At 38.4% G+C, this 25,933-nt stretch overlaps 4 protein-coding genes across 9 annotated transcripts; 2 read left to right on the plus strand and 2 right to left on the minus strand.

The window, feature by feature from the left end:
• Positions 1-744: 744 nt before the first annotated feature.
• Positions 745-9,056, plus strand: LOC103703446 (ubiquitin-conjugating enzyme E2 7-like). Of its 5 annotated transcripts, none has more exons than XR_003384935.2 (7): positions 746-991; positions 1,125-1,227; positions 1,997-2,125; positions 2,225-2,325; positions 3,318-3,396; positions 4,531-4,608; positions 8,574-9,056. XR_003384935.2 is itself a non-coding variant. In XM_026803108.2 (6 exons), exons 1-6 carry the CDS (start codon positions 761-763, stop codon positions 8,649-8,651), a joined length of 684 nt encoding a protein of 227 aa, XP_026658909.2. In that variant the 5' UTR covers positions 745-760; the 3' UTR covers positions 8,652-9,044. The 5 variants fall into 5 exon arrangements, 3 of the variants coding, with proteins under 3 accessions (XP_026658909.2, XP_017697397.2, XP_008784518.1); XR_003384936.2 differs by having other exon boundaries at positions 791-991; positions 2,028-2,125; XM_026803108.2 differs by lacking the exon at positions 3,318-3,396 and having other exon boundaries at positions 745-991; positions 2,033-2,125; positions 8,574-9,044.
• Positions 9,057-9,676: 620 nt separating this feature from the next.
• LOC103703445 (uncharacterized protein YraH) lies at positions 9,677-10,521 on the minus strand. The gene is made up of 2 exons (XM_008786295.4): positions 10,237-10,521; positions 9,677-10,151 (listed from the first exon to the last, which is right to left on the minus strand). The coding sequence occupies exons 1-2, from the start codon at positions 10,359-10,361 to the stop codon at positions 9,854-9,856; spliced, it is 423 nt and encodes a 140-aa protein (XP_008784517.1). The 5' UTR covers positions 10,362-10,521; the 3' UTR covers positions 9,677-9,853.
• A 1,695-nt stretch (positions 10,522-12,216) lies between these two features.
• On the plus strand, positions 12,217-18,304 carry LOC103703443. 2 transcript variants are annotated; one of them, XM_008786294.4, is made up of 6 exons: positions 12,217-12,429; positions 13,693-13,747; positions 13,873-14,086; positions 15,973-16,309; positions 16,883-17,824; positions 17,947-18,304. In XM_008786294.4, the coding sequence occupies exons 2-6, from the start codon at positions 13,728-13,730 to the stop codon at positions 18,087-18,089; spliced, it is 1,656 nt and encodes a 551-aa protein (XP_008784516.1). In that variant the 5' UTR covers positions 12,217-12,429; positions 13,693-13,727; the 3' UTR covers positions 18,090-18,304. The 2 variants fall into 2 exon arrangements, with proteins under 2 accessions (XP_008784516.1, XP_008784515.1); XM_008786293.4 differs by lacking the exon at positions 13,693-13,747.
• Positions 18,305-22,258: 3,954 nt separating this feature from the next.
• Positions 22,259-23,219, minus strand: LOC103703442 (cysteine-rich repeat secretory protein 55-like). The gene has a single exon (XM_008786292.4). It carries the CDS (start codon positions 23,157-23,159, stop codon positions 22,392-22,394), a length of 768 nt encoding a protein of 255 aa, XP_008784514.2. The 5' UTR covers positions 23,160-23,219; the 3' UTR covers positions 22,259-22,391.
• Positions 23,220-25,933: the final 2,714 nt, after the last annotated feature.

The following is a 25,933-nucleotide window of genomic DNA, read 5'->3' on the forward strand; positions in this document are numbered from 1 at the left end:
GAAGGAACTTAAATATCATATTCCCATTTTGCACGAGTTTTTTTTTTTTTTTTTGGGTGAAGCATTTTACCCCAGTTATTTCTCAATTTGAACTAATATCGAGAAACCATATCCCACAATTAGCTTAAGAGCTCGTTTAGTTCGCGGAAAGTATTTTTTCTCCTAGAAATATGATTTTTGGAAAACATATTTCTGAAAAGAGGATGCTTAGGAAAGTACTTTTCATATGTTTGGTTGAATGAGAAAGTGACAGATTTTCAGAGTGCTTATGTTTAGTTGACCATCCACTTTTCTGAAAAAGTTATATATAATTCCTATTATATCCTTAATAAAAATTAGGTCTTTAATGCTGAATGGTTGGAAAAAATAAAAATAGAGTGATTTGTGACTCATGGAAAAGTAACTTTTCCATATTTTTCATGGGAAAGACTTTTCCATAAAACGTAGAAATTATATTCCTATGGAAATACAACTTTTCTGTCTCTCTCTTTTGAAAACTCCAACCAAATAAAAGACATCTTATTACTTTTCCGTTGCCCACACTTTTTCTCCTTCTTTTTTTCGAATCAAACAGGCCTAAGCTACATTGGGAACTTCAAGAAAATTTACACCGTATTGGAGGGTTAATATGTAAAATGGTCACGTTACTTGCTTACCAACGAACCGGCAACCATGTCGGCGACCGGTTGCCGGCATCAGTTCAAAGTTAAAGCTTAAAATATACGCAATGTTTCCAGTTACCGCTCTATAAAGCATTAAAATGGGAGGTGGTCTACTGCGATATACACCTTCGTCGCCTCTCGCCGCCTCCTTCTGTCGGCCGGGCTGCGAAGCCTTTGTTTATAGCACTCGACTGCTTCGGCTTCAAAGCCGGTGCTTTTCCATTTCCGGACGCCCTTTTGTCCCGAGAGGAAGCTCCACCCCACAGCCCTTCCTCCTTTCATGGCCTCGACGAGCCAAGCAACCCTCCTCCTCCACAAACAACTCAGAGGTACGAGGATCCGGTCCTCCTTCTTCCATTGCCGCATCGATTTTCCAGGGTTTTCCAACGATTTCTTGGGTGATTGGCCATCGGGAAGCGCATCGATCGGTCGTTAACTCTCTTTTCTTTGTTCTTGGTCTAGATCTCAGCAAGAATCCGGTGGACGGCTTCTCCGCTGGCCTCGTCGACGATAATAACATCTTTGAGTGGAGCGTCACTATCATCGGCCCTCCGGACACGCTGTAGTGAGTATACTTGTTGCCTTTTTTGGGTTTTGAATTTGTTTTCTTTTCATTCTACGGTGTTATTTGGTTTCTTGGGTTTCGATACTAGACTCCCTTCTTGACTGCGTTCTCAATTCTTGTGGATGGAAATGAGGATGATGTATATGATGGATTTGGCTTGATTATAGTGGTATCTGGTGCGGATTTTTTTTTTTTTTTTGTAGAATAAGGTTTTTAGGGTTTGCTGCAATCCAGGGCTTGCCCAGCCTTGCAAAGTTGGTGTTTTATGTGATTGATTGGAGTTTACATGGCTTAGTCTTGAAAGTATGGGGGAAAATGTTCCCCCCCTAAACGCTGCTTTCTGTATTGCGATTCCCTTTCCTCTCACAATCCATTTCATGGGCATCGCTGTGCTTTTCTTGCATCCCGGATACATGTTGGGTCTACTGCTTATGATTTACTAAATTCGTCATTCATCTTTTGCAATTTGTGTTCTTGTTGATTATTTATTAGTCATTGTTCAGGACCATAAAGCCACAAATTTTTAAAATTAGCATCTGCAATTCTATGTTGAGATCTTTTCTGTAGATCTTGAATTCAGAAGATGGTTACTTAGAATCTTTTTAGGAACTACATGTCCTATTATCTTCAGTTTGTCAGATCTTCCTAATGTACTGTTTTATATACATGGTTCAGCAAAAATTAAGTAATCTACAGCTAGTTGCATATAGAATCTTAACATCTTTAAGTTTTTGTGAGATCATTATACATCTCACCATTTTCTTTTCAGTGATCTTGATTGGCCAATCCTTGTGTTGTAGTGAAGGTGGTTATTTCAATGCTATCATGAGCTTTCCAACAAATTATCCCAACAGCCCTCCTACAGTTAGGTTTATATCAGAGATGTGGCATCCAAATGGTTAGTTACATATACTAGTCTCTGTGTTTTCTGTGCAGTTTATTTTTATTATGAAAAAAATGAATTTCGAAAATTCATTAATTAGCACATGTTTCACAGTTTACCCTGATGGTCGAGTTTGTATATCAATTCTTCATGCTCCCGGGGAAGATCCTAATGGCTATGAGCTTGCAAGTGAGCGTTGGTCACCTGTGCACACGGTATGTTTTTAATATTATGCTGCCACTGTTTGCTTGCTTTTAAAGGTAACTCACCTCATAGCCCCCCTCCTGAACACCCTTCCCCTCTTAAATAGAAAAAATAACATCTGTTATCACTAGACTGTTTTTAATATTTGTTAATAAATATGTTCCCAGACAATACATTTTAGCAGTACTGCACAGATTTCCAAAAAGTTAGCTAATGAATCTTAAACTTCTTCAAATATGATTGATGATTTTTGATGATTGCGCACAATCTATGATATGCTTAATGTGTCAGTTATGAGAAAGTCATGTCCAACAAGGAATTGACTGTGTAAATGGCGGACAATCTTCATAATAATCTTACAATTCTGTACTCGTCACCTTGTATGTTGACAAGGATCGCTTTTATCTTATTCTTTCCGGATTCCTTCTCGTATATGTAAATGCAGGAGCCATAAATGTAATGTTGGTCGGCTTAAGCATTTTATCAGTATCTCTATGTTTTTGAAAAAGCTTGTTCATCATATTAATGTTTGTCATGAGCACATATTTCTATATGTATGCGTGAAGCAAGCTTCTATATTTAGACGAAAATTATGTAATTTTAACTCTTGGTGCTTGTCTTTTCCCTTTTGTTTTTTTTTGGTCTCTCAGGGGGTGGGGGGGTGTTGGTTCATGACCAAGGATCACATAGGTGATTTGTTTTGACAATCTTGTCTGAAAACTTTCTAAAGCTGTATCAGTTTCTTCTATTGTAGTGAAAAAGGAAGAGTAGTTCATGTATGAAGTCAGCTCTACAACACATTAACTCGCAATTAATACTTGCTAAAGGAGGCAAATTTTTCAATCTGTAGAGTGAATAATGTTCTCTTTTGGGGGGCTTTTTATAGTCTGTTTGTTTTTCTCTCTTTTTTTCCTCAATCTAGTTGCCTTGTTCTTTTCAGCTTGTTGAGTGAGATCTTCTTTCTTCATACTTGGACTGAAACATATATTTTTGTTAAATGTAGCATGCTTTGTTCTTTCGTGGATGCAAGCAATTCTCAAAATCACAGATCAACTTAGCTATCACTACCAACTTATGGCAGGGTATTTAGAGCAGTTATTGTTGTTGTTGTTATAGTTATTTTTTATATATTTTTGTATTATAGAATTTGATAGCTTTGTGAAGCCCTTTATGTTTTCCTAGAACTTCTATCTTGTGCATTTTTCTCCCATAAAGCAGAAGGTGACAGCCTCACTACGGGTCTGTGCCAGGGGAGTTTGTTTTTCTTAGTGTGTTCCCCCCTCCTGGTATGTTTTCTTGGGGACATATCACCTTGTCCCAGAAGACCCTACTCGCATTCTTTTTCCATGTTTCCCTTAGTTGGAAGGAGGGGCCTTCAAAGTATTCGCTCTTTGAGGAGAAAACTTAAATTTTAAATTGCATCTATTGCATGGAGACAATTGTGAAGCTTTTCTTTCTCCTTAAAATTTTTTTTCATAGCAATTGATCAGAAATTCTTCATGAGAGGGTGAAAATTAAACTAGCCATGAAGATATACATAATATATGTGTAGTGCAATCAAATGGAGTTGATGGAAAACAGAGGAGAAACTGAAGAATGGTTGGTTGCTTTTGTACTCTCCACCCAGTGATATGAAGGGCCTTCAACTTAAGGTCTGTGTGAAAACCTACATTTTATGGAAGTCTCTTCGTGCTTGCTGTAGACTATGCTATGGGTTCTCCTTAAACATGAACTTGTAGGCTAGAATTCTGATATTCAGTGTAAGGTTTTCTTTATTTGCTGTCACCCTCATGCTTATGTATTTTGCTAGTAGGATGCATGCAATCACAAGCACAGAAACAGTTAAATTGAAACCACATGCATTACGTTTTAGGTCAGGGGAAAGTCATGAACCACAATACAACTGTGTTAAGTGGATCATTTGATTGGCCCTGGTTAAAGGAAATACTTAGAGAATTTCATGCTGCTTTTACAATTTTTATTTAGTTTATTTTGGAATATGCTGGTGCATGGTATTTAAGTATCATTTGTTGGAAGTTTTGAAGTTCAATCCTGTACTCTGCATGGAAACTCATACTGCTCACTAGTCAATCCTGTACTCTGCCTTTCCAAGTTTTGATGTTCATTCCTGAAATAGTCTTATTGCTTGTACTATATATTTGTAGATTTTTTCCCTCTCTTGGAACAAATTGTAATGAACATAGTTTGATATGCAGGTTGAGAGCATAGTTTTGAGCATCATTTCGATGCTTTCAAGTCCCAATGATGAGTCACCTGCAAATATTGAAGCTGCTGTAAGTAAAGAATTGTTCTGCCAGTGCTATTACTGTTTATCTGCAACCTGATTTTCTGTTATCTTCTGTGATATTTATATCTCAACAAGTTCACTTAAGGAACCTGAAACTTTAGGGCAAACCAATTTAAACAAAGGAAAAAAAAACGAAGTTAAATTATATTTCATAGTGGTAAGAGATGCAGGTTTTTGTATCTTCATGTGCCTTTATTTTATCAGGAAAAATTATATGTGCTCTTTGGGTAGATGTTAAATTATTTAGGGCTGATTTTCCAACAATTGAATCATCTTAGTTTTTTTAATAATTAACATGTAATGTTTCAATTTTAGTAACTATGTGTTTTTTTTGAAGAATATTCTTGAGTGTCTACGTGTTTCTTGATGCTTTCATGGAAATATACCATTGGATTTAAATTTAGATGGATCTGGATAAGTAAACTAGTATCAATTACGAAAACATTAGCATTATCAAGTGTTTCTTGATATTGGTGAGCGGAAGCATGTTGATCCTTTAATGTATGAATTCTACGTCATCTTTCATTTTGCTGATTTAAGTTATTGGGGTATTAATACGACTTTCTTAAAGTGAGTAGTTCTAGATGTGATGGTTTAAGTACACACTAGATATCCTCCTGTATGGATTTGATGACTTGAAACAGATGCAGAGCTATAATGGGATATAGAGGGGAATCCTGCCCTCCTGCCCCTTGGACAAGAACATCTTGTCTTCACAAGAATTATCCTAGGATTCTTATGAAGTACAACAATTAAGATATTTTGTGGATTGTGGTGAATGTTACGTAGGTTGGTAGCTAATTGTTTGACATTTCATGAGAACCAGTGGACTGATTGGTGTATTTTTAGCAAGGAAGAATTGCGAAATTTACCTCTTCGTTGCCTTTCAGAGGGAGATTAGCTTATTTTGAAGCAGATCCTGTTTTGGGAAGCCACCCTTCAATGCTCAAGTACTTGTACAAACATCTTAGAGATTATAACTAAGAATGTTGGTACTCAGAATTACAGAGATGGCAGTTTGGTGCTCATAATGGAGAAAAAACTTGGTCATCATTGTGGTTTGGAGAGAGGTTTTTGGCGTTATATCAGAGGATTAAGACTAGTTAAACATAAGATACTCTTCAAATGGATTTGGCTACTGGATCAAGAGGTAGCGTTTTGGGTGAGGGAGGGAATGCCAATAAATAGTGCTATATTTCTTCTGTTAGGACCAAATTCTTTGGAAAGATTAAGTTAGATGGATGAAAGTAGGAAGAGGTTGCACAAAGGGAAATTGTTGGTTTCTGGATTCTAGTTGGATGAACTGAGTGTTAGTAGATGAAACCCTGAAGTTATTTGTCATGGTGAAAAGAGATGGAATCTTGAGTAGGGAAGAGTTCGGAGACTCTGGAGGTGTGAATGGTGTTTTGTCCAGTATGCAGTAAGAAAGCACTAGGTCCAAATAAATTCATTTGCTTTATAGCATAGCCTTTGAGGCACTACACAATTTGATGACATTGAGATTATTTGATGTTCCAGTCAAAACAATGACTATTGAGCAGGCATTTAGGTCATAATATAGTATGAGCAATTAGACTCTTGTTTTTTTCCCCCAAGAAAGCAAAAAACTTTGTGGTTATATAGCTATTTTGGTTCTCTTTTCCGAAAAGTTGTTTGTAGTTGCGATCCAGATGACAATTTGAGATGTAAATTTTAAAGTATATTAGATTAAACTATGTTCTACAGTTGCTTGTCAAATTGCTAAGATCTTTAAATGTTATATAAAGAAGCATGTAATTTTGATCCTTTTTTGAAGTGGTCAAAAAAAAGTTAAATGAGTTGACAATATGTTACCCTTCTATCAAAATAAGAATATGGTTAAATCAGATAAAATTTTTCGTACATGTGATTATGGTTTATCCTACGTTCCTCCTAATGTTTTGCTATGTAGACATCCAGCATGGGTTTTCGATGCTATTCTTTCTACATGAAATCAATTTAAGCTATCAACCCTTATTACAAAATGCTGACTACTACCAATCTATAAAAGAAAGGTGAAAATTTGTCGATGTGTAAATGGGCTATGAATGGCAGTGTTGCATCAATACAGATACAAGAATTGGATTCGACACTGTCTCCAAGTGTCTGACTTCGTAAGAGGCAAAAAAAAGAAGATACGGGGGTACGAAGAAAAAATATTTTTTGTCAAACTATATTCTTTTTTAAAAAATATTATATAAAAGAAAAATAGAAGATATTATAGGTTAAGGTCTTTCACTACATGTGCTTCTTAATATCTAGAAGAAAAAGGAGTTTTTGAAAGTTATTTTGACACCTACATCCTTGACTAATTTCTGAAAAGGAGAACAAGGTCACTTTCAGCATTACTACGGTGTGCTGAATTCATTATTGGGAGAGTTAAATTATCTATATATTTGTAAAAACAAGAAAAAGAAAAAAAAAGGATAAGTATCCAAGCATCTAAGGCATCCAATTTGAATACATATCCAACATGCATGATTGGAGCCCGATGCGTGTGTCCGTGTAATATAGACGAAGGGCATATAAACCCTAATTAATCAGCCCATAGATGTTGACTTGTGACTCCATCAGGTCTGGGCACCAGTGTGAAGTTAATTATCAACTGACTCCTCTATTCTAAATTTCCCTAAAGCACAAGGGTACTTTGTATGTAATGTTGTCATAATATGGGTTTCTTGCATAAGTTATTTATATTATTTCCTAGTCATGTCATGTTTTCCTATCATTTTGATTGCAAGCCTCTACCTGTTTATTAGTGTTTTTCACATAGTAAGTGTTCTTGTGCAATATAGCACAACAAACTACTGTGTCCAGCCCCTAACTACCTGTGCCCTTAGCTTGCATTAAATCCAAGCCAGCGGTTGCACTAGTGTCTGTTATTGCAATCTGAAAGCTCAGGCAAGCATCATGTGGTAAAAAGTCGAAGTCCTTTTCCATGTAGACCCTACTTCAAGTAGGAGGAACTATGTTAGAAAGTGAAGACTTTGCAAGGCCACACTCTTTCCATAAATTTCATATTAGGAGAGGGTTTTAGGTCATGTTTCAGAAGTGGAATACTAGATCTACCTATGTGCTGATATTAGTTTTGCTTCTGATCCTACACCAAGTGAGTAGGAGGAACTATGTTAGAAAGTGAAGACTTTGCAAGGCCACACTCTTTCCATAAATTTCATATTAGGAGAGGGTTTTAGGTCATGTTTCAGAAGTGGAATGCTAGATCTACCTATGTGCTGATATTAATTTTTCTTCTGATCCTACATCAAGTGCCAGTCGGGTCAAGATGATTGTAGTTATGTGCACGTCACATAGATAATTTTTTTTTTCTACATGCATGTAGATGTAGCCATGGATTTAAACTACCGTGTTGTCCCCATGCCAATCACGGGCTGGCATGTGCCCATGCCGATCACGGGCTGGCATGTGCCCATGCCGATCACGGGCTGGCATGTGCCCTACTATACTGTGTCGGCCTTCTGCCAGGGCTCAAGCAAGCAAAGGTTGCTAGCATCATTGTGTATTAGCGCATTAGTACATGTAGCATGCTCTGATGCAGTTTGATACGGACTGGCACAAGTGACAGCAGGATATAGAGGTAGATAATTGAATACCATGCTTGTAACTTACGGGGATGATGCTTGCTGTATGGCACAAACTGGCGTGGCAGATGCTTCAATCCATGGATCTAGCTCTTGATTTAGAATAGCCTAGTGACAATTTTGGTTGATATCCTAGGTATCTTTGTAAATCAACTTTTTAACGATCAATTTCTTGATTGCTTGAAGTTGAAGAATGCTTGATGACATGCAGTTAATATTTCGGTTATTTTTATTTACTTGCACATAATTTTTTGGTCTGCATACCTGCCATCAATTTGTGAATTTTGAACAGAACTTTTCTTTGACATAATCCCCTTCTAATTGCCAATCGCAGAAGGAATGGAGAGAGAGAAGGGACGAATTCAAGAAGAAAGTCAGTCGTATCGTTAGAAGATCGCAGGAAATGCTTTGAGAACTTTAAAAGCAGGCCTTATGGTGAGCCACAGCTTCGTGCCTGTTTTGCTGGGAAACTATATATAGGGGGTGTCCTCAATTTGTTGCTTGTCTAATGATGGTTTAATAGAGCATCTAGATCTTTGTTTGGTTTACCAATGGTGTGCTATTGTCATTGTCGTCATCTCGTTTTTGTTATAAGAAACAGCAGGATTCAGATGTTAACCTATTTAACACAAATGGTATGTCTGTAGATGTCCTGATTTAAGGCCTGGTCTCACTCCTTACTTCTGTTTGTTATTTTTATTTATCCAAAATTGCTTCAGAATTTATGAAGCCAACCCTGTTTTATAAGTCACCTAGAAAATTAATGCCCTTGTTATTGTTGTTGGGGTTTATAAATGCGGTTCAATTTTTTGTTTAATGTTCTTTTAAGAATGGAAGAATACAGTTACTTATCTAACATTATGACTTCTGTATACCATTTTACATTCCATGATTTTTTTTGTTTTGTTATTATTCCCCTTTTTTGATACATTTCTTATTATCCTGTTTACCTGCTGCACTTCTCCATTCTAAAGAGCCAATCATGAGATTTTCCTTTTTGCAAGCTTGATCTTTTTATCTACTGTTACTTTATTTTCCATTTAATTCTTTACTTCAATACTGTCTATAATCAAGTTTTTTTTAGCGTGGAAATCATTCATTTTGCGAGACAATGTTATTGGCAGTATTGAAGCCACCATGCGATTCAAACGGTTAGCGTATGTCATAATTAATTGAGAACTGGTGATGGCCTAACTGGATTAGCAAGGAAAATTATCTTCTCCTGATTCTGGGATCGATTAGCGTACTACGATCTGGGGTTGGGATTCTAATGGTCTGATGTATATAAATAGGATTTGTCATGTTGGAAATTACTTAGTTAAACCTTCCTGTTTTCCCAGAAAGTTTGACCGGGAAATCTCTAAAACCGAAGACAAACGACCGCATACGATTATTAGTTTATTCGAGAAAAAAAGGCAAGAGAGATCGAGAGAGAGATTGAGAGAGGGGGGGCAGAAAAGTTTATTTAATATCCTTACAGATTACTAGTAAATGCTAATGGTGCGTACATTAGTTACGTTTAGATATAGTCGTAACTAGCCGAATCTCAAAGACCATGGCATCCACTGCCTAACGGCAATGTAATCCGAAGGGAACATACAGCAGTGAGATTATTCATGGACGCGGCTCCACCACGTAGCTTCCGAGGCGCACGACGATGCCGTCGCCGTCCCGAACGTAGCCGACCCTCTGACCCCAAACCTTGTCCTCGGGCGGGCTCACTGGAACGGCTCCGTTCTCCACCGCCCTTTTGTAGGCCGCATCTACGTCGGCATAAGCGAAGCAGACCTCCACGGGTGCCCTCTCCCATCCCGCGTCTGGAGTCTGGACTGCTCCCGTCAAGCCGTCGGTCTCCCTCTGATGCACCGGCGTGAAGGCGATCGTCGTCTGCCCGCTATCCAACTCGCCCCATCTGAAACAATTACACCATCAGAACATAGGAGTGTCCTAAATCTTGGTTAATTAATTGTATCTAGCTAGAGAGAAGCAAGGGAGACTTGTGGGACTCGTCAAGGCGACGGACGCTGTAGCCGAAGGCGTTGGAGTAGAAGGCCACCGACTTAGCGACGTCTTGGACGTAGACGACGGTGTAGGCGAAGGCTGGGATCAGATTTGGAGCCATGTATATACGCCACTCTTTATCACTCACTGTCGACGTAGATCTTAATTTCTTCTGTCGCTCTCTTAATTGGATGCTGATCGGCTGAGGGTGGGAGCCGATGTGCAGGTAGGAGAAGCTTTCTTATAGACGCCCGCCTGGTTTCTAGCGAGCGAGGGACGAGTGAGACAAGGAACCAGAGAGAGGTGGCGGCCATGCACGCCATATCATTCCCCTGGCCACCACGTCTCCTGAAAGAGCGGACTTCAGAAACCCGCTGGACTCGATCGAGTTGGTTGGGTTCCCGATCTACTCCATTCGGTGAGGTAAACCTCGTGTTGTCTTGTCAGAGTCCATCTCTGCTCGTATAATGGTATTCTATTTCTACTTTGTTACTTTTCTGTTCTAATTCTACTTGATATCATTTATTTTGTCTTATTATTTCTTGTGAAGGAGGACAAAAAGTTTGAGATGGAAAAGGTGTCGCATAATTTAGATTTGGAGGGAACCAATCCCATTAAATGGTGGTTAATAGAGTATAAAATAGAAGAGTAGTTTTCTAACTTAAGGTTCGTCTCAAGCTTGGAGTAGGGATATGCCGGTGATTTTTTTTTTTGTTATTATTATTTTAAAGGAGACCTGAGACTGTGGAGCTGTCCCATGTGGAGACAGGCTATGGTTTTATGAGTGTTCTCAGAGAAAGAGCTAATCTTGGGCCGGCACATTTACAAGCTATCAGATAGCGTGTAGATTTTTTTTTTTTTTTTTGGCTAGAAGGGGCATTCCATACATCACGGATATAAATACACTCAATGGAATCAAAAAAACAAAAGGCTCTGAAGGGGTCCGGGCATCTCTTTCTCCAACCAATAGGGTACCTTCTGAGTGGCTCGCAACATATGCCGCCATCCAGTCAGCAGCCTCATTGGCCTCGCGATATACATGCATGGCCTGCAAAGTAACACACTTTCTCGTTATCACTCAAATATCGCGGAGCCAGAGGTGATCTGAAGAAAGATTCGGCCACGATGATTAGCTGGATCCGAAAGAGGTCCAACTTAGCTTGGATGCTCTCACAAAATTGAGTTGATGGTCCGTCGTATGAATCCGATTATCTCACCTTTGAAAGGTAAGATTAGGCATAAGTGAGGCATCGAACCAGAGGATATGCTTCACGTGAAGACCTACATGGAATGAGTCATGCCTGGTACATGTGTTCATAGCGAGATACCGATAAGAAAAGGACTTCAAGCATTTTCTTTACACGACGAGACAGGGTTGGGGATGTTGATGAGACTTGGATGACAAAATGGCTGTCATGTTCTTTTCAGTAGTTAGGTATCTTAATTCATGCATGACCATTATTTCTCACTCTATCATGCACCCATGCTATGCATTGTGATAATTGGATTCCAGCTGTCTATCTCTCTAATCTGATGACATGGGGGCAATCCACAGCCGTACATCTCTGTATCATGCATAACATATAGTACACACTCCACTTGACTCCAAAGCTCCTTTTGAGTGTCTTTTTTTTTTTTTTTTTTTTTTTCTTTTGAGTTAAGCATTTTTAAGCGCGGCCTCAAAGCTCCTTTTGATGACCATCGAGGCTCGGACAATGGCCCCTGAGCCCAGGCCCAAGAACTCGATCCAACTCCAACCGGTCGGATCCGAAAGGCTCCCAGCCGTCCACCTTCGAAGGACTCTGATGAACGTAAGATCAATATCTGACGGTGCTTATTCCCGATGGGCATCGGTCCGCCGTTGCTCGAGCGCGTTCCATCAATCCAGACCGTGCGATGAAAGGTAGCTCATCGTGTAATATTGAGCTGCCGGACCACCGGACGACGGCCTAACAATAAAAAGTAGCCTGGCCCCTCTGGTTCTTCTCTGTCCTCCATTACAGAGCTCGGACCCCGAGCTGGCTCGTCTCCTCGCTCGGGGAGAAGCCGAAGGCTCCCCGTCTCCTCTTTCTCTTGCTAGTGTTTGATGATCCGAGAGTTCCCATGGCTTCGATCGGGGGAGAGTGCATGGAGCTCGAGGCGATGCGCAAGGAGGACGGCTCTTGGCACCCTTGCCGCGTCTCCTTGAGGTCCTCTCTTTCCTATTCACCGAATTTTGGGATTGGCCATCGGCATGTCGGTTTTATCTCGAGTATATTTACTGATGGGTGATTCAGAACTCCAAATGAGCTTGTTCCTCTCTGAAGTGCTTCCATGTTAATGGATCGCACTTCGGCATATTAGATTATATCGAATGTTGCGATCATGGTATTTATTTATCTGTGCGATCTTTGATTATTGGTGTCTAGTCACATTTCCACGCATAAAGACGTTAAATCGTTCACCAATAGGTGCTCCCAGTTCTTGGACTGTGTTTGCTGGGACCTAAATTTATGTAAGAGAAGCCACTGGTAGGAAAGTTCAGTAAATAGCAGCCATGGTTAGCTTTTATGCTTCTTCATATGCAAAATTGTTTATTTATAACTATTTTCTCTTTCAGTATGCTGTGTTCCTGTGTAGCTTATGTTATCAGTTTTGTGGGGTTAGGGAAATATCTACAGTTGATGACAAAGTTTGCATCATTCTGGTCATACAATTAGGCATTGGTGATTTCATTCATCAAATCCACTTCTAGCGTCTAACTTTCTAGGCCGACAATGTTTTGGGTATTTGAACCGAGAATGTGCTTTTTGTAATCCATGCCTGACTTGTATACTTGAGAAATGGTTTTATAACCTTTTGTTCACGCTAAGGTAAAGAACATTTCCTACGTAGTATCTTAATGTTCATGCAAGACAAGCATATAAGGTATCACATGATTTCAAAAGCCAAAGTGCCAAATTAAACAAACTTCTGTCTGGGTCCTATCTCTTGTATAAGAAGTTTCTCAGACTCCAGGTGAGATCATTGGAAGAAGCTTTATTAAGGCTGCAAGAGCTGTACAACTTTTAGTTTCGAGTTGTTTGTGTTATTAACATCAACTTTGCAATTTTTGTTTTTGATACGCCATTGAGGGGGGAAAAAGGAAACTAATAGTAAAGCTAAGTTCTTCTCTTTTTAGTGAGTTACATCTAGGTGTGATTAATTCCACACACAGTTTGAGCATATATAAAGGCTTTAATTACATGTGCTTTCTATCTAATTTTGTCTTCTTGTTCGCCTATTTGAATTGTATAGTTTTGATTGTTCCAAGGTATAAGCAGAAAAATGTTATTCTGACTTTCAAATGCACCTTAACTTGATTGTCTATATAGATATACACACATTTATCCATGCCTAAGAAAATACATGTCGACATCATACCTATGCATAAAATTGTAGCAACTAACAGCTGCATTTGTTATTTTAAACAGATAAAAGACATTCCTATGCACATGTAGACTTGCTTATGTACATATGCATGCGTAGGTATGACGTAATTAGTGAGTAAAATGTATATGATTTTCATTTTTTTTGAAGTTCTAGTTATTTCTATTTAGTTTTTCTTTCTGACTTTTATCGAGATTTCTGAATCATGACTTTTACTTGTGTAGTTCTAATGATGCAACTTCTTTTATTATTGTGGAATTTGAAAGTTGCAATGAAGAAGATATTATATCCAGTAGAGAAGATGCCTTAGCACGTTTACGCTTTCGTTCCATCCCTCTCCAAGATGGTGAGTGTTCTCATATCAAAGAAGGAGAATGTGTTCTAGCCATGCGCAAGGGTCAGACTAGGAGCTTGTTCTTTGATGCTGTTATAGAGAAGGTACTTATTTTATACCAAGTATTTCTGTTCCTGTAGACCTATGTGATTACAAATAATAATAAAAGAAAGAAATATGTGAAATTTCTATATTTGTTGTGGGATTCTCTTTGGTTTTCTTACATGCCCAGTTTCTGTTTGGAATGAAGCCAAATAGCCAATTTTACTTAGTTGAGAGAGGAATTTCCTTTTCACGTGTTCATTTTAGTTTGCTCATGCAAAATATTCATCCAATACTTTTTAGGATATCATATTTTCCAATTGTTATTTGAGGCCTCAACCAAAATGTAATGCTTTTGATGAGGCACCTCAATATTTTAAGTCCAAAATAAAATGACTCGTTTTGGCCATGTTCCCATCCATTTTGACCACTAAAACTCCAAGTTGCATGTGAATTGATATCCTGATGCTAGACAGACATGCTGAATTCTGCAATTGCTGTCCTTTAAGCTTTTGTTTCAGGTATTGGAAGAGAATAGTGTTTTATACAACAGTCACTAGGTTGTGAGCAGGAAATTGATAGTTCAGCGAGTCAAAGCCTGGATTTGTCTGGGACATGTGTGTGACAGACCGAAACATGAAAACTGGCTCTTTTCATTTGGAGGTATTGCTGCATGCATCTGACCCTTTAGACCCTGCAATGGCAGAAGCCTTATGCACTTGGCCACCCTTTTTATGTGTGACAAACTGAAATGAAATTAAGATATGTTCTCTTGTAATTTCTACAAATATCATTGAAAGGTACTGTAAACACATTGATGTGGCCGAATGTGTATGTATAATGCCCTCGTGCATGAAATTGTTGGCCATGTGGGATGAAAAAAATAGAAAATGAGATGTCATCTTGTAACGTTAGCGCCTCAAAGATGACATAGTTGGAAGAAGGATCTATCTGGATAACTGGACAGTATGAGATCATGCAGTGATGTGTTGAAAAATAAACTACGTGCAGCATGCAATAATGATGCTGGTTTTTCTCTAGTAACACCAACCATTCTCCTAGAAATACTTCCTCTACACATTAAACCTTTATTCAACCTTGGACTCTGGGTCCATTATACAGAGTGAACCAGAACTTTGAGGTAGCACCCAAAGGAATTGATGGGTAACTGGTTTTCCAGTTAATTAGACATTGTTAACTAATTTTGTACTTATTGGTTTATTCATGAACATATGGTTGGGCACAAGGTACACCGTCTCAATATTGGGCCCCTTACTGGTGCCATCCTGTCACTGTGTCAGTACGCCTCGTATGGAGGCTGGTTCGGCATACCGAGTATCGGTACGCCCTCCATACTATATACCGAGTATGGTACAATACACCCCATACCGTCTAATTCAATACCGTATGGCATACCATGGTTGGACATATTAATGTCCGTTGTTTGGATTTTAAACGAGATATCTAAAACATGAAATGCTTTGTCATGACTCTTTTAGTCCAATTATTTTTTTTCATAAGTTTATTAAGTTAGATTTAGTGTTTTCAGATATCCCAAAGTCAGGGTTTTAGCAATCCTGTTTTAGGGTGCACTATCCTTGATTTCTTTTGGGGTGCTTAAGAATGTTATTGTTGTTTTCTCAAAGTGGAAATGAACCTTAGTACTAACTTAACATTAAGTTTTTTTTTTTTTCCTTCAAACTTGTAGTAATGATTAAGTTGAACTCTGTTGTTTTTATGAGGGAACATAATGCTGGCATTTTTTTTGCATAGACTCTTGCCCATTCAGGTAACGTGATCCAAAGAAAAGATAAGGGTAAACTTCCAACACGAGACTGTTAAAGATGCCCTTCTCCAACTTCTCTTCCTATTGCATTTTTGTCTGTTCATTATATGAATGCTTGCTCCATACAGATTTGATTTCACATTTGATCTGTGTCATTTGCAGACATACAAAGTGAAACACTCAAACCGAGTGCACTGCAGATGCACTTTTGAAGTCAAATGGTTCAATACTAAGCTAAATGAGGAAACTATGACTGTTCCATCGAAGTCAGTTATGAAACTCTCTGATAAAGACATCGATAGCCACCCAGTATTTGCTGCATTCTTAACTGCTTTGACTTGTAGAAATGGTGTGGAAGTTCCTTCGTTCCTTGATCTTTTAGAGGAAACCACCTGTGAGACTGACCTCCATGGATTGTTGGAAAAGCAAATAGAAGAGATAACCAAATTGGCTGATGGATCGGACGGCTCAAAAGATGTCCTTTTGGAAGTTAAAAGAGGTAAGTTTCTATCTACGGCCATTGATTTTGATCAGTTATAAGAAATAATGAAGTTTCCTGGTCATTTTTTCCTTTAAATTAAAATGTTAACAGGATGGAAATAAAGATATAAAATGGAGTGAGGACTTTATTGGTCTATGAAAAGCATTTTTTTAGAAAAAAGAACAAACTGCTTAAAACCCTCAAATGATAAAGAAAAATTGCCAACTTATTCATCATTCATAGCACATAAACTATATGCCCATATAACACAAATTATTGTAATTTTGCCTCCATCTAGGAAGCGAGGCCTGTGGCTCGATTAACAGGACGTGATAATGTTATTTTTGTTATCCATATATCCATAAATAATGGACTATATATCCATATAATAATATTTAAATTACATTACTGCTATGTTATTTTGTTATTTGTATAATGACAAATTATAATAGCACATACTTGAAATATCCCTACAATTCTATGCGTATCAAAAACCTGTTTAAAAGTTTCCAGATGAATTATTATGGTTACTATTGATTTGATTAGTTGGTCGGTGGGCATATGATACAACTGAACATTTCCTGTTTACAGCTAACCTCAATGGCCGCAAACAGAGTGAAGTAGTTGCTTCTTCACAAACATTTCTGTTAAGCAGTCATGATGATTTCAGAAGATCTACCAGGAGCCAGAGTAAACAAGTTGAGATCAAACACGAGAAACATTTGAAAGATGTGCCTCTTCTCAGCCCTCTTGCTGCTCGCGCAGCTCTGGCTTCATTAGTGCATGAACTACCACATGAACCTGAATTTCCCATCTGCCAAATAGAAAAAGATGGGCATGAGGACACAGCCCCAGAAGATCTGGCAAGGAACATCAATGAGCATTTCTTGGATGTTGAAGGCTTGCTTGTCAACTCTGATTCCAAAATCAGGAATGATGCATCTGTTGTTTTAAGTTCCACCCAGAATTTAAACAGCAATGCACCAGTTGAAGATAGAAATTTATCCACATCATCTATTTCCACTAGAAGAAATTCTATGAAAAAATCTGTGTTTGAGGAATCCCCAGATTCTTTAGGCTCACAAAAGAAAGCAGAAGGAGCATCTAAAGAGTCAGGCAAGAAACTGGGTGGCTATACCATTGTGAAGCATTTGAAAACTTCAGTAACAAATGGGAAGCTGAGTGGTAGCATGGCAACAGCAAGGTTAACTCGTTCAGCTGTACGGAGGGAGATACTAAATTCAACTATTGAAGTGGGGCAAGGGTCCTCAAATGAAAAGTTCAAAAGTCTTGTAAGCACAAGGTTTATGCATTCTGCAGAGCAGAAAATGAGGAGCGATGCAAACATCAAGCTACAGGTGGAAAGCAGCAACTTGATTCAAGATGAAGAAGAAATTGTCACACCTGAGAATAGCGAGAGCAAGAAGAAGAAATTGATTCCCTCTTCTGTAGATACCAAGACCAATTTGACACTGGAGAGTAGGAAAAGGACCAGAGCATCCAGTGTTACTGCACCTACTAAGGAAGATCAAGGTGATTGAAGCAAATGACAAATTTCTGATCTTTTTATACTGGCATATTTTTGTTGTGTTCACTATAACCAGCCTTGTTTAGTTTCCAATACTTGCATGATAGGACATCTTGATTCTTTTCAGGTGAAATTTTGCAAGATGGTGAAAATTACCCTGCCACAAAAAAGAAAGCATCTTCTTCTAAGAAGCCCACATTGCGGTTCTCACCAAGGCTTAGGTTCCTCCCTAGAACGCGCTCGCAAAAGAAGACTTCAGCAGCCTGCTAAGCGCGTGACTAAGGTGATTCCTTTTTCTTTTCAAGGGGCATGTTTTTTGTGTTTTGTGCTGATCAGTAATATAGTTAGGTACAGCTGAAATGCAAGAGATAAACATATTGCAGAGAGAGATATGGATCCATGCGTGATCTCGTAATCATATTAATACTCTTGTGCTGTCGCAGTTAATGATTTTAGTTAATACACGTGCTTTTAAGAATCTGCAATCATTTTTCATATTTAAAGCTCAATTTGGAAACCAGGAAACATCTGTCCCTTCGGGACTTATGGTTTAGGAACCAAAACCAGTCAACAGTCATGTAGTCATACACTGGTATGATCTTTAATATCTACAGCGACTCCACCACAAAATATGAACTAGCGCCATCGTTCAGATGATATTGTTTAGCCACAGCTAACGATTTGAACTTTGAAGGTTGGCTACACAGTAATTTCCGCATTCCATGCCATCAGATCGCCAGAAAAATGATGTCATAGAAGGACCAAGACCAAGTGTTTTGGGCAATGATTTAGAAATTCTCACCTACTCGCAGTAGTTTTATATCTGCAATGCTATTTACTCTCCACTCTATGATGTTTCCTGTACCCCTTCGTTTATTTTGTGGAGATGCTGGACCACAATGCTGTTTCAAATATGCCATCCTTCTTGTATAATGTGGGAAGAAATTTGAAAGGCAATGATAGGATCCTCTGTGGGAAGAAATGGGTTGCAGAGGAAAAATGTCTTGATTATAGGGGTTTGAACTATTCTCGTCTCTCAAGTCCCAACAACTAGATCATGTAATAACATTATATTTGGTAATTTGAGTGGGTTGTTCAAATTGGACTGTTCTTTTGACACTGTCGAAATCATTTGAAGAATTCCCTCGATGGGAAATTTTGGGGAAAGGCCGTTGTTCTTACAGGATCACAATGATAGCAAAATAAGTAGTTGCAGGTTGAATTTCGGTAACATGATTACCTGCTTTGCGATATACTTCATTATCTCGCGTCCGCACTGATGTGGAGATGTCACAAGAATGGCATATTCGAAAGTGCCCTAATATTTATAAGCTAGTATGATGACAAGCATATGTAAAACTATGTTTTTAGATAAACCCCAGGTCATGGAAGCAGTTGGCAAAGATGTTTCTCAAGGTGGTTCAGATATATAAACCAACAAGAACAGTTGCTATTGGTCATTGACTCTGGGCAGTTTTTTTTTTTTTTTTTTGGTTATAACGGATGATTTATACATTTCTAGTAAGGATATATTCAAAAAAAATTAAAAAATAATAAGCCTCAGTGCGTTTTAGCTAGTCTTTTTTCACCAATCCAGAGAACTCATCCAGAATGGTCGGCCACATATGAGGCCACCTAATTTATAGCTCCATTGGTCTTTCTGTAGACATGTTTAATCTGGAAGACACAATTTCCACCTATTATGGCTTTGGACAGATTGTATTGAAAAATTGTAAACAAACTAAGATCTTATCAGCTGCTTTGCCATGCTTTCTAAGTTGATGATTCACTAGATTGGCTTGGTAATCAACCTTATAACTTGCGCTTTTCACTCTTCTGCACTATGATCCTCAGATCTCCCTGGCCATGGGATAACCTCGGTGTGATGCTTACCGTAGCTGCAATTTGAGGGGTTCAAATCCTAATACTACCAGGAAAATAGTTCTTTCAGAAGAAAAAAAAGGCGGCCTAAATGGAAGCTCTGATTCTCAATGGCGAATGACAATTCTTTTAAGTTTGGCGGTGTAGCTGCACTCGTTAACAATTTTTAATATACATTATAACAATGATAATGAAGCTTCATTTGTTGGGGCAATCGATTGGCTTTGGAATCCCATAAAATCTGGACTTTTCATTTAGCTTTATTTTTTATTTTTTTGATACTAAGGGAGGCAGCAGCCAGCCAAAACTTTATTAAAAGAATTTGGACTTTCCAATTAGTTACAACAGTTAATGGTGCAGTTTGAGAGAGTGATAAGCTTTTTCCCCACTCACTTGCAACATTGAAAGAGCTTGGCATTTACTGCTACAAGTCAGCCCCCCATCATTTTTTTTTTTAGTTGTTTACATTATATACGCAATAAGAGTGCATCAAACGAGGGTAAGTGCTATACCCAAAAAAAAAAAAAGAAAAAAAAAAAAGAAATAGCGTACGTGTATCGGTAACTCACTCATGGAAATCTCTATGCGCGCCTTCGGAGCGAGCTGATCAAAGAAGAGCGCATTCAAGTGCGCGCTGATGGGCTTTTGGTTCCGTTTTGGGCCATCGAAATTGGTTATATAAACGCGGCTACCCGTCGCCAAGCCCAAAGAAGCCCTTTAATACCCTCACCATCGGTCTCGTTCCCCCTTCTTTCTTGTTCCCGTTCTCTCTGCTTCGGTTTTCGTTCTTGCCCTCTGCTGCTCAAGAATCTCTCTCGCCATGGCCCTTCTTTCCGTTCTCTCGCTCTTTTATACTCGAGAAGCTCCGTCAATCGCCACGGCTCTCTCCGTTGTAATCCCTCTCCGCTTTTCTTTTATCTGCCTTGAGTTCTTTACGATTCTATCGTTGTTTCTTGATCTTTTTTTTTAAAACCCCTTATCACCAGGCGGATTCACCAGGCTCTGCAAAGGGCTATCCGGAGTGCGGTTTCTTGTGTACCTTCTAACCCTAATCTTGCCTTGGACTTTGAACGACGTGGCTCTAGCTCCTGCCAAGTATGGTCCTTCTCTTTTATTAATTCGTTTTGGAAAAATAGCACCAAATTGCATCGGGGGCGTCGGTTATTTTCTTGGGAAAACTGCTGTTACGAACTATCTAATCGTTTGATGTTTGATTCGTTGCAGTACCTTTCCTTTTGCGTGGAACGTCATTACTGCAGGGTACTTGAAGCATGTGCTCGTAGTAGAAAGAGTGTGAATTTGGTGGTTGAAATGTTAGTAAAAACAGCATCATCACCATGTGAAAGTTCTTTTCTTGATAATATGATTCATCTGCTCATGGTAGAAGTTTTTCTTCAAGGAAGTGCCTAATAAAAAAGAACCGATATGAAGCAAAATTGTCCCTAGTAATATCATGCTCTAATGAACTTCCACTTAGTCTTGCTTTAAAGCTTGCATCTTGTGGAAGGATTTTAAAATAGCTTCACTGTTATAAGCAAGCATATTCCTTGATCGTGCTTCGAGAGTTTCTTCACATTATGCTGTTATCCTTGCTGATGTTTGATTCTTACTTGCTGATGCTAGTTTCATGGTTGATTTACTATAAGCATAAGTTTCGTGTGTTTATATTCTTCATTGTCATGCGATGCCTTATGCTTGTCGCTCCTCTGTTCTGCCGATAACTTGGCTGATTACAGTCTCGCAGTAGAGCTCCTAATTGTAAGAAAAATGATTACATGGATAATCAGTGTGCAGAACTGGTTGCTTTCATGCATTGATGGTGCTCAAGTTTAGCCCATTGCCTTTCAATTATATATATATATATATATATATATATATATATATATATATATATATATATATATATATATATATATATATATATATAAGATAAATTGCAATAATTTTTTTTTTTTGCACTTTGCAGTTTGAGTCAAGCATATTTGGCCTTCTTATTTGCATATTTGCTAGACATGGTACTTTACTCACCAGGATTATGATATACGATGAATTTATAGTAAAATGGTGTAAATTGATGCAGGAGGATATATATAACCATGCATCATTCACTGGCTAGACAGTTATCGCTTAATTAATTAACATGTTATATATTATAAAAGTTAAAAATAGAATTATATTATCATAAAATGTCCTTACACCTCTGATGATAATTCTATCATATGGAAGCCCATCACCACTTGCACATGCAATCCTTCTGTCATATTCTAAATTATATTAAGACTAATATGGTTAAATGAGAAGGATTTTTCAAGCTATGGTTCGTCGCGTTCATTATCCTTTATAGCTTTACTCTTGATATATATTCTCTTTCACTGACGAACGAAGGTGGGTCCAATAGTAGTGATTAGAGTCAGACTACAACCCGACCTTTTTAGAAAATTCCTCATGCCTTGCCCCTTTGATCATCAGTTGCTCGACCAAACACAAGGTCAAATGGCCAATCATCCGTCTGCGTGCGAGAGAGAAAAAGACTTTCGAAAAAAGAAGAAGAAAAGAAATACCAATTAATACCAGTGTTTGACTCGTGAAAATCCTATCACAAGCTCTTTATTTCTGCCAAGTCAACAAGATCGGCATGCATTATATCTTCATATATTTTGACTACAGAGGCACGTGTTGAAACGCTCCACGTTACGGAAACAAGATGGCCTTGGAGTACTGGCCAACTTCAGTAGTCGGGCGCGAGTCGAGAGGGAAAAAGAAGGGATAAATCTCGTAGCGCACAATACAGCTGCTATAAAGCACCTGGCACCCCCGCCGGAACCGGCAGTAGTCGGGGAATTTGGCCAGCGCCGACGACAAGCACTGGGCGCACATCAGTGGCTGGAGATCCTTTGTGCACTGCTCCAGCCCGTAGATGGTCACATATGGAGTGAACTCCGTCTTCCCGGTTGCGAATCCCTTGCTTCCCGGCGCCACCGCCTCCGCCTTCAGCTTATTCATCAGGCTCTCCTCCTCCTTGTCGAAAGCCTCGGGATCTGTGGCATTCTGGACGTTAATATAAATTATCGCATACCCGGTATCGGCCTTCCCGATGAAGTTCTCGTTGTCGTAGCGCATGAAGCAGTAGTCGTACCAAATCCTCGCATCGGCTTGGCCTGGGCAGACCGTTGGGAGCTTCTTTGCCGCAGCCGTGAGGCACGTCGAGCAGTCATCGGAGCTAACATCTCCCCTGCACTGCGCAAGGCCGTAAATTATATCGCTTCCTTCACCAGAGTATGACGTCGCAAAGCCACCGACCGAAGCCTTTGCGACGAGATTAGATAGGACGTGGTCGATGTTGGCCTGGATTTTGCTGCCGTTGAAGCTATTGGCACAGTACTGGCCGATGGAGTCGGTGGCAGCGGTACAAAATGGGAGCAGGACGGAGAGGAGGAGGAGATGGTACAACAAGGCCATGCTGCGTTCTTTACGATGGCAGGGATTGCTTAATGTTTTGTGAGGCCTCTTATCCTCTGCTCGTTATAAAGGGGTTCGTGTGTTCTCCATTTGCAGTCTTTATTGACCTTTGATTTGTTCTGTTCGGTCGAATGGAGAGGCAAATACCGAGGGACGACTTCAAACTGTATACTTATTTAGGCCAGCCGACTTGTTAAGCTCGTCTGTGTGTATCCGGCGCCAGAAGTCAACTTCTAGATGGATGGTGCTCTCACGTGTGGTCACCATGCATTTGCTTGCATGGTGTGCTTTATGGCCCAGCCTTTTTAGGTAAATATGCATGTTAGAATGTTCTAAATTGTTTTTGACGGCTTGAGGTCCACGCATTCCTTGGATATTTCTCCTAAATCCAACTGTCTTGCGTGGAGGCAGAGAAGACAGCCGATTGGTTTGAACATTGTGATGGTTCACCAAGTTTAATTTCCCCGTAGAAAATCTTTTAATCATATTTACAAGAACAACAAAAACTAGTAAGAGAGTTGAATCTTTCACATGTCTAGTTCCAGCCTATAGTAACCACCGGCCGGCCTGCATGTAACTCCGATGATGAATTCCACCGCAGCCTGTAACAACCGGCGCCACAAGTCCACTTCTAGATAGATGTGGCTCTCACGTTGTGCTTTTATGGCCCGGTCATGTTAGGTAAATCTGCATGTTAGAATGTTTTAAATTGTTTTTGAGTGCTTGAGGTCTACGCAAACCTGGGACTTCTCCTAAACCTAAACTTCCTTGCGTGGAGGCAGATGAGAAATAGCTGATTGGTTTGAACAATGAGGTAGTTCACCATGTATCGATCCCTTCTATTTTTTAATCAATATGTTCTCTAATAATAGTATTAGCACATCTTATTGTTATTCTTGTCACATTTTTGTTTTCAGTTCCTGCATTGCTCTTTATCAACTGCCGAAGCCAGTATATATATAGGTCAGATAAATTGCAATATTTTTTTGTTTGCACTCTGCAGTTCATGTCGAGCATATTTGGCCTTCTTACTTGCGGGAAGTTACTGGAGCCCATATGTACATCAAGAAAATTCCTAAAATTCATTAACTTTGTAAACAGAACCACCTTAGTCGTTGGGGTCTATATCACTGGCAGTTGGATTTTGCCATATAATTAATAAGGATGGAGACGTTAATTTCTGTGAGTACTTTCTTATTCATGTTATTAAATTTCATGGAACACAAACTTTTTTCTGTAATTGCTTGTTATCTTTTTATTTCTATAGCTAAGCATGTGCCTGCATTATATTTATTTGATATCTTGTATCAGTTCGCCCGGAAGGTTCTGCAACCATTGACATAATTTCATGTAACAACTCTATATAATCCTTTTTTGTCCATCTTTCACCATCATAGTTTCTAACCAATTAAAATCTATTTGCATGCTTGAGAACGGTTTGTTTATGAAGCTGCATTATTGTTTTACTCCGTAGCCATAATGGCACTGTTCGATACCATTTTAATCCACGAAGGCTTGATCTTTCACTACTCAAATATGGTCAGTGAATCTAACAATTAATCAGCTGGCTGGCAGCTCTCAGTCCTAATTTTCTGGAGTTATTCTCCATATAGCACCTTGACTCTGGCATAAAAGCAAGTATATCTATTACTTTGTCTGGCTTCTTTTGCTACCATCTCTACATCGTCAAACCTACAAGCAGTTTTCAAAGAACCACAATTTTTGTTGTCCCCATACGAAATTGTTGTTCAGTTGAAGTTAATAATTGAGTTTTTTTGCATGCATACCCTCCAAAATATGCAAAATTATATGAATACTCTAATAAAATTGCTATTTGCATGTATACCTTCATAAAATACTTATTTTGCATGTATACCCTTTTTTTATATGTGTATCCATACCATTTAATGCCGTTAAAAAATAAATGATTTAAATTTGAAATAACTGAAATACTCTTACAGATAGACACGCAAAAAGAAAATATTATAAGGGTATACATGTAAATAGCAACTTTATAAGGCTATTCATCTAATTATGCATATTTAGGATGGTATACACTTAAAAAATCTAATAAAAAAAGATCAAACTTTAGTAAAGATAATTCAGTTGTTCTTAATAAAACAAGATATCAAAAAAGAATTAATATTATTATGTCACATGATCTCATGTTAATATCAACTCTTATAGAATGAATCATGTTGTTTTTACGAAATGCTCGCCTAAAAAACAAACAACTCAACATTTACAAATCACTAAAAAATATTTTACTAATCTAAGCATCTATAATTAATTTAAATTTGATATACTTTAATCTTTTTAAAATAATGAAGAATATATAGATGTCATAGATTCAATAATAATAATTATATCAAAATTAAATGAACAATGGCATTACCAAAATGATCACCTGATATTCTAATTTGACCAAGTCATGATCTTAAAAAAAAATGACAATGTGGCTCAATTTTTTTTGACTTGTCGATCCAACTGAATCATAAAAGACTTAGCAAGTTTCAGCCGAGTTCTGATCCTTTTTTTGATAGATTTTTTGAATGTATATCTTTCTAAATATGAGAAATTACATGAATACCCTCATAAAGTTGCTATTTGCGTGTATACCCTTATAACTTTTTTTTTGCATATCTACTCATAAGGATATTTCAGTCATTTTAGTTTTGAACTGTTTGTTTTTTAACGACGTTAGATGGCACAGATACATATGAAAAAAAGAAAAGAAAAAAAGGATATACATGCAAATAGTAATTTTACTATGG

The sequence above is a fragment of the Phoenix dactylifera genome, chromosome 3 (genome assembly GCF_009389715.1).
Source record: "Phoenix dactylifera cultivar Barhee BC4 chromosome 3, palm_55x_up_171113_PBpolish2nd_filt_p, whole genome shotgun sequence".
Lineage (NCBI taxonomy): Eukaryota > Viridiplantae > Streptophyta > Magnoliopsida > Arecales > Arecaceae > Phoenix > Phoenix dactylifera.

Coding starts and splice junctions, on each gene's coding strand:
- LOC103703446 (XM_017841908.2), top strand. CDS start 761: ATGGGAGGTGGTCTACTGCGATATACACCTTCGTCGCCTCTCGCCGCC. Junction 1,228..1,996: donor GGCCCTCCGGACACGCTGTA/GTGAGTATACTT, acceptor TTTTCTTTTCAG/TGATCTTGATTGGCCAATCC. Junction 2,126..2,224: donor AGAGATGTGGCATCCAAATG/GTTAGTTACATA, acceptor CATGTTTCACAG/TTTACCCTGATGGTCGAGTT.
- LOC103703443 (XM_008786293.4), top strand. CDS start 12,344: ATGGCTTCGATCGGGGGAGAGTGCATGGAGCTCGAGGCGATGCGCAAG. Junction 12,430..13,872: donor CCTTGCCGCGTCTCCTTGAG/GTCCTCTCTTTC, acceptor TTACTTGTGTAG/TTCTAATGATGCAACTTCTT. Junction 14,087..15,972: donor TTGATGCTGTTATAGAGAAG/GTACTTATTTTA, acceptor TGTCATTTGCAG/ACATACAAAGTGAAACACTC.
- LOC103703442 (XM_008786292.4), bottom strand. CDS start 23,159: ATGGCCTTGTTGTACCATCTCCTCCTCCTCTCCGTCCTGCTCCCATTT.
- LOC103703445 (XM_008786295.4), bottom strand. CDS start 10,361: ATGGCTCCAAATCTGATCCCAGCCTTCGCCTACACCGTCGTCTACGTC. Junction 10,152..10,236: donor CGCCTTGACGAGTCCCACAA/GTCTCCCTTGCT, acceptor TAATTGTTTCAG/ATGGGGCGAGTTGGATAGCG.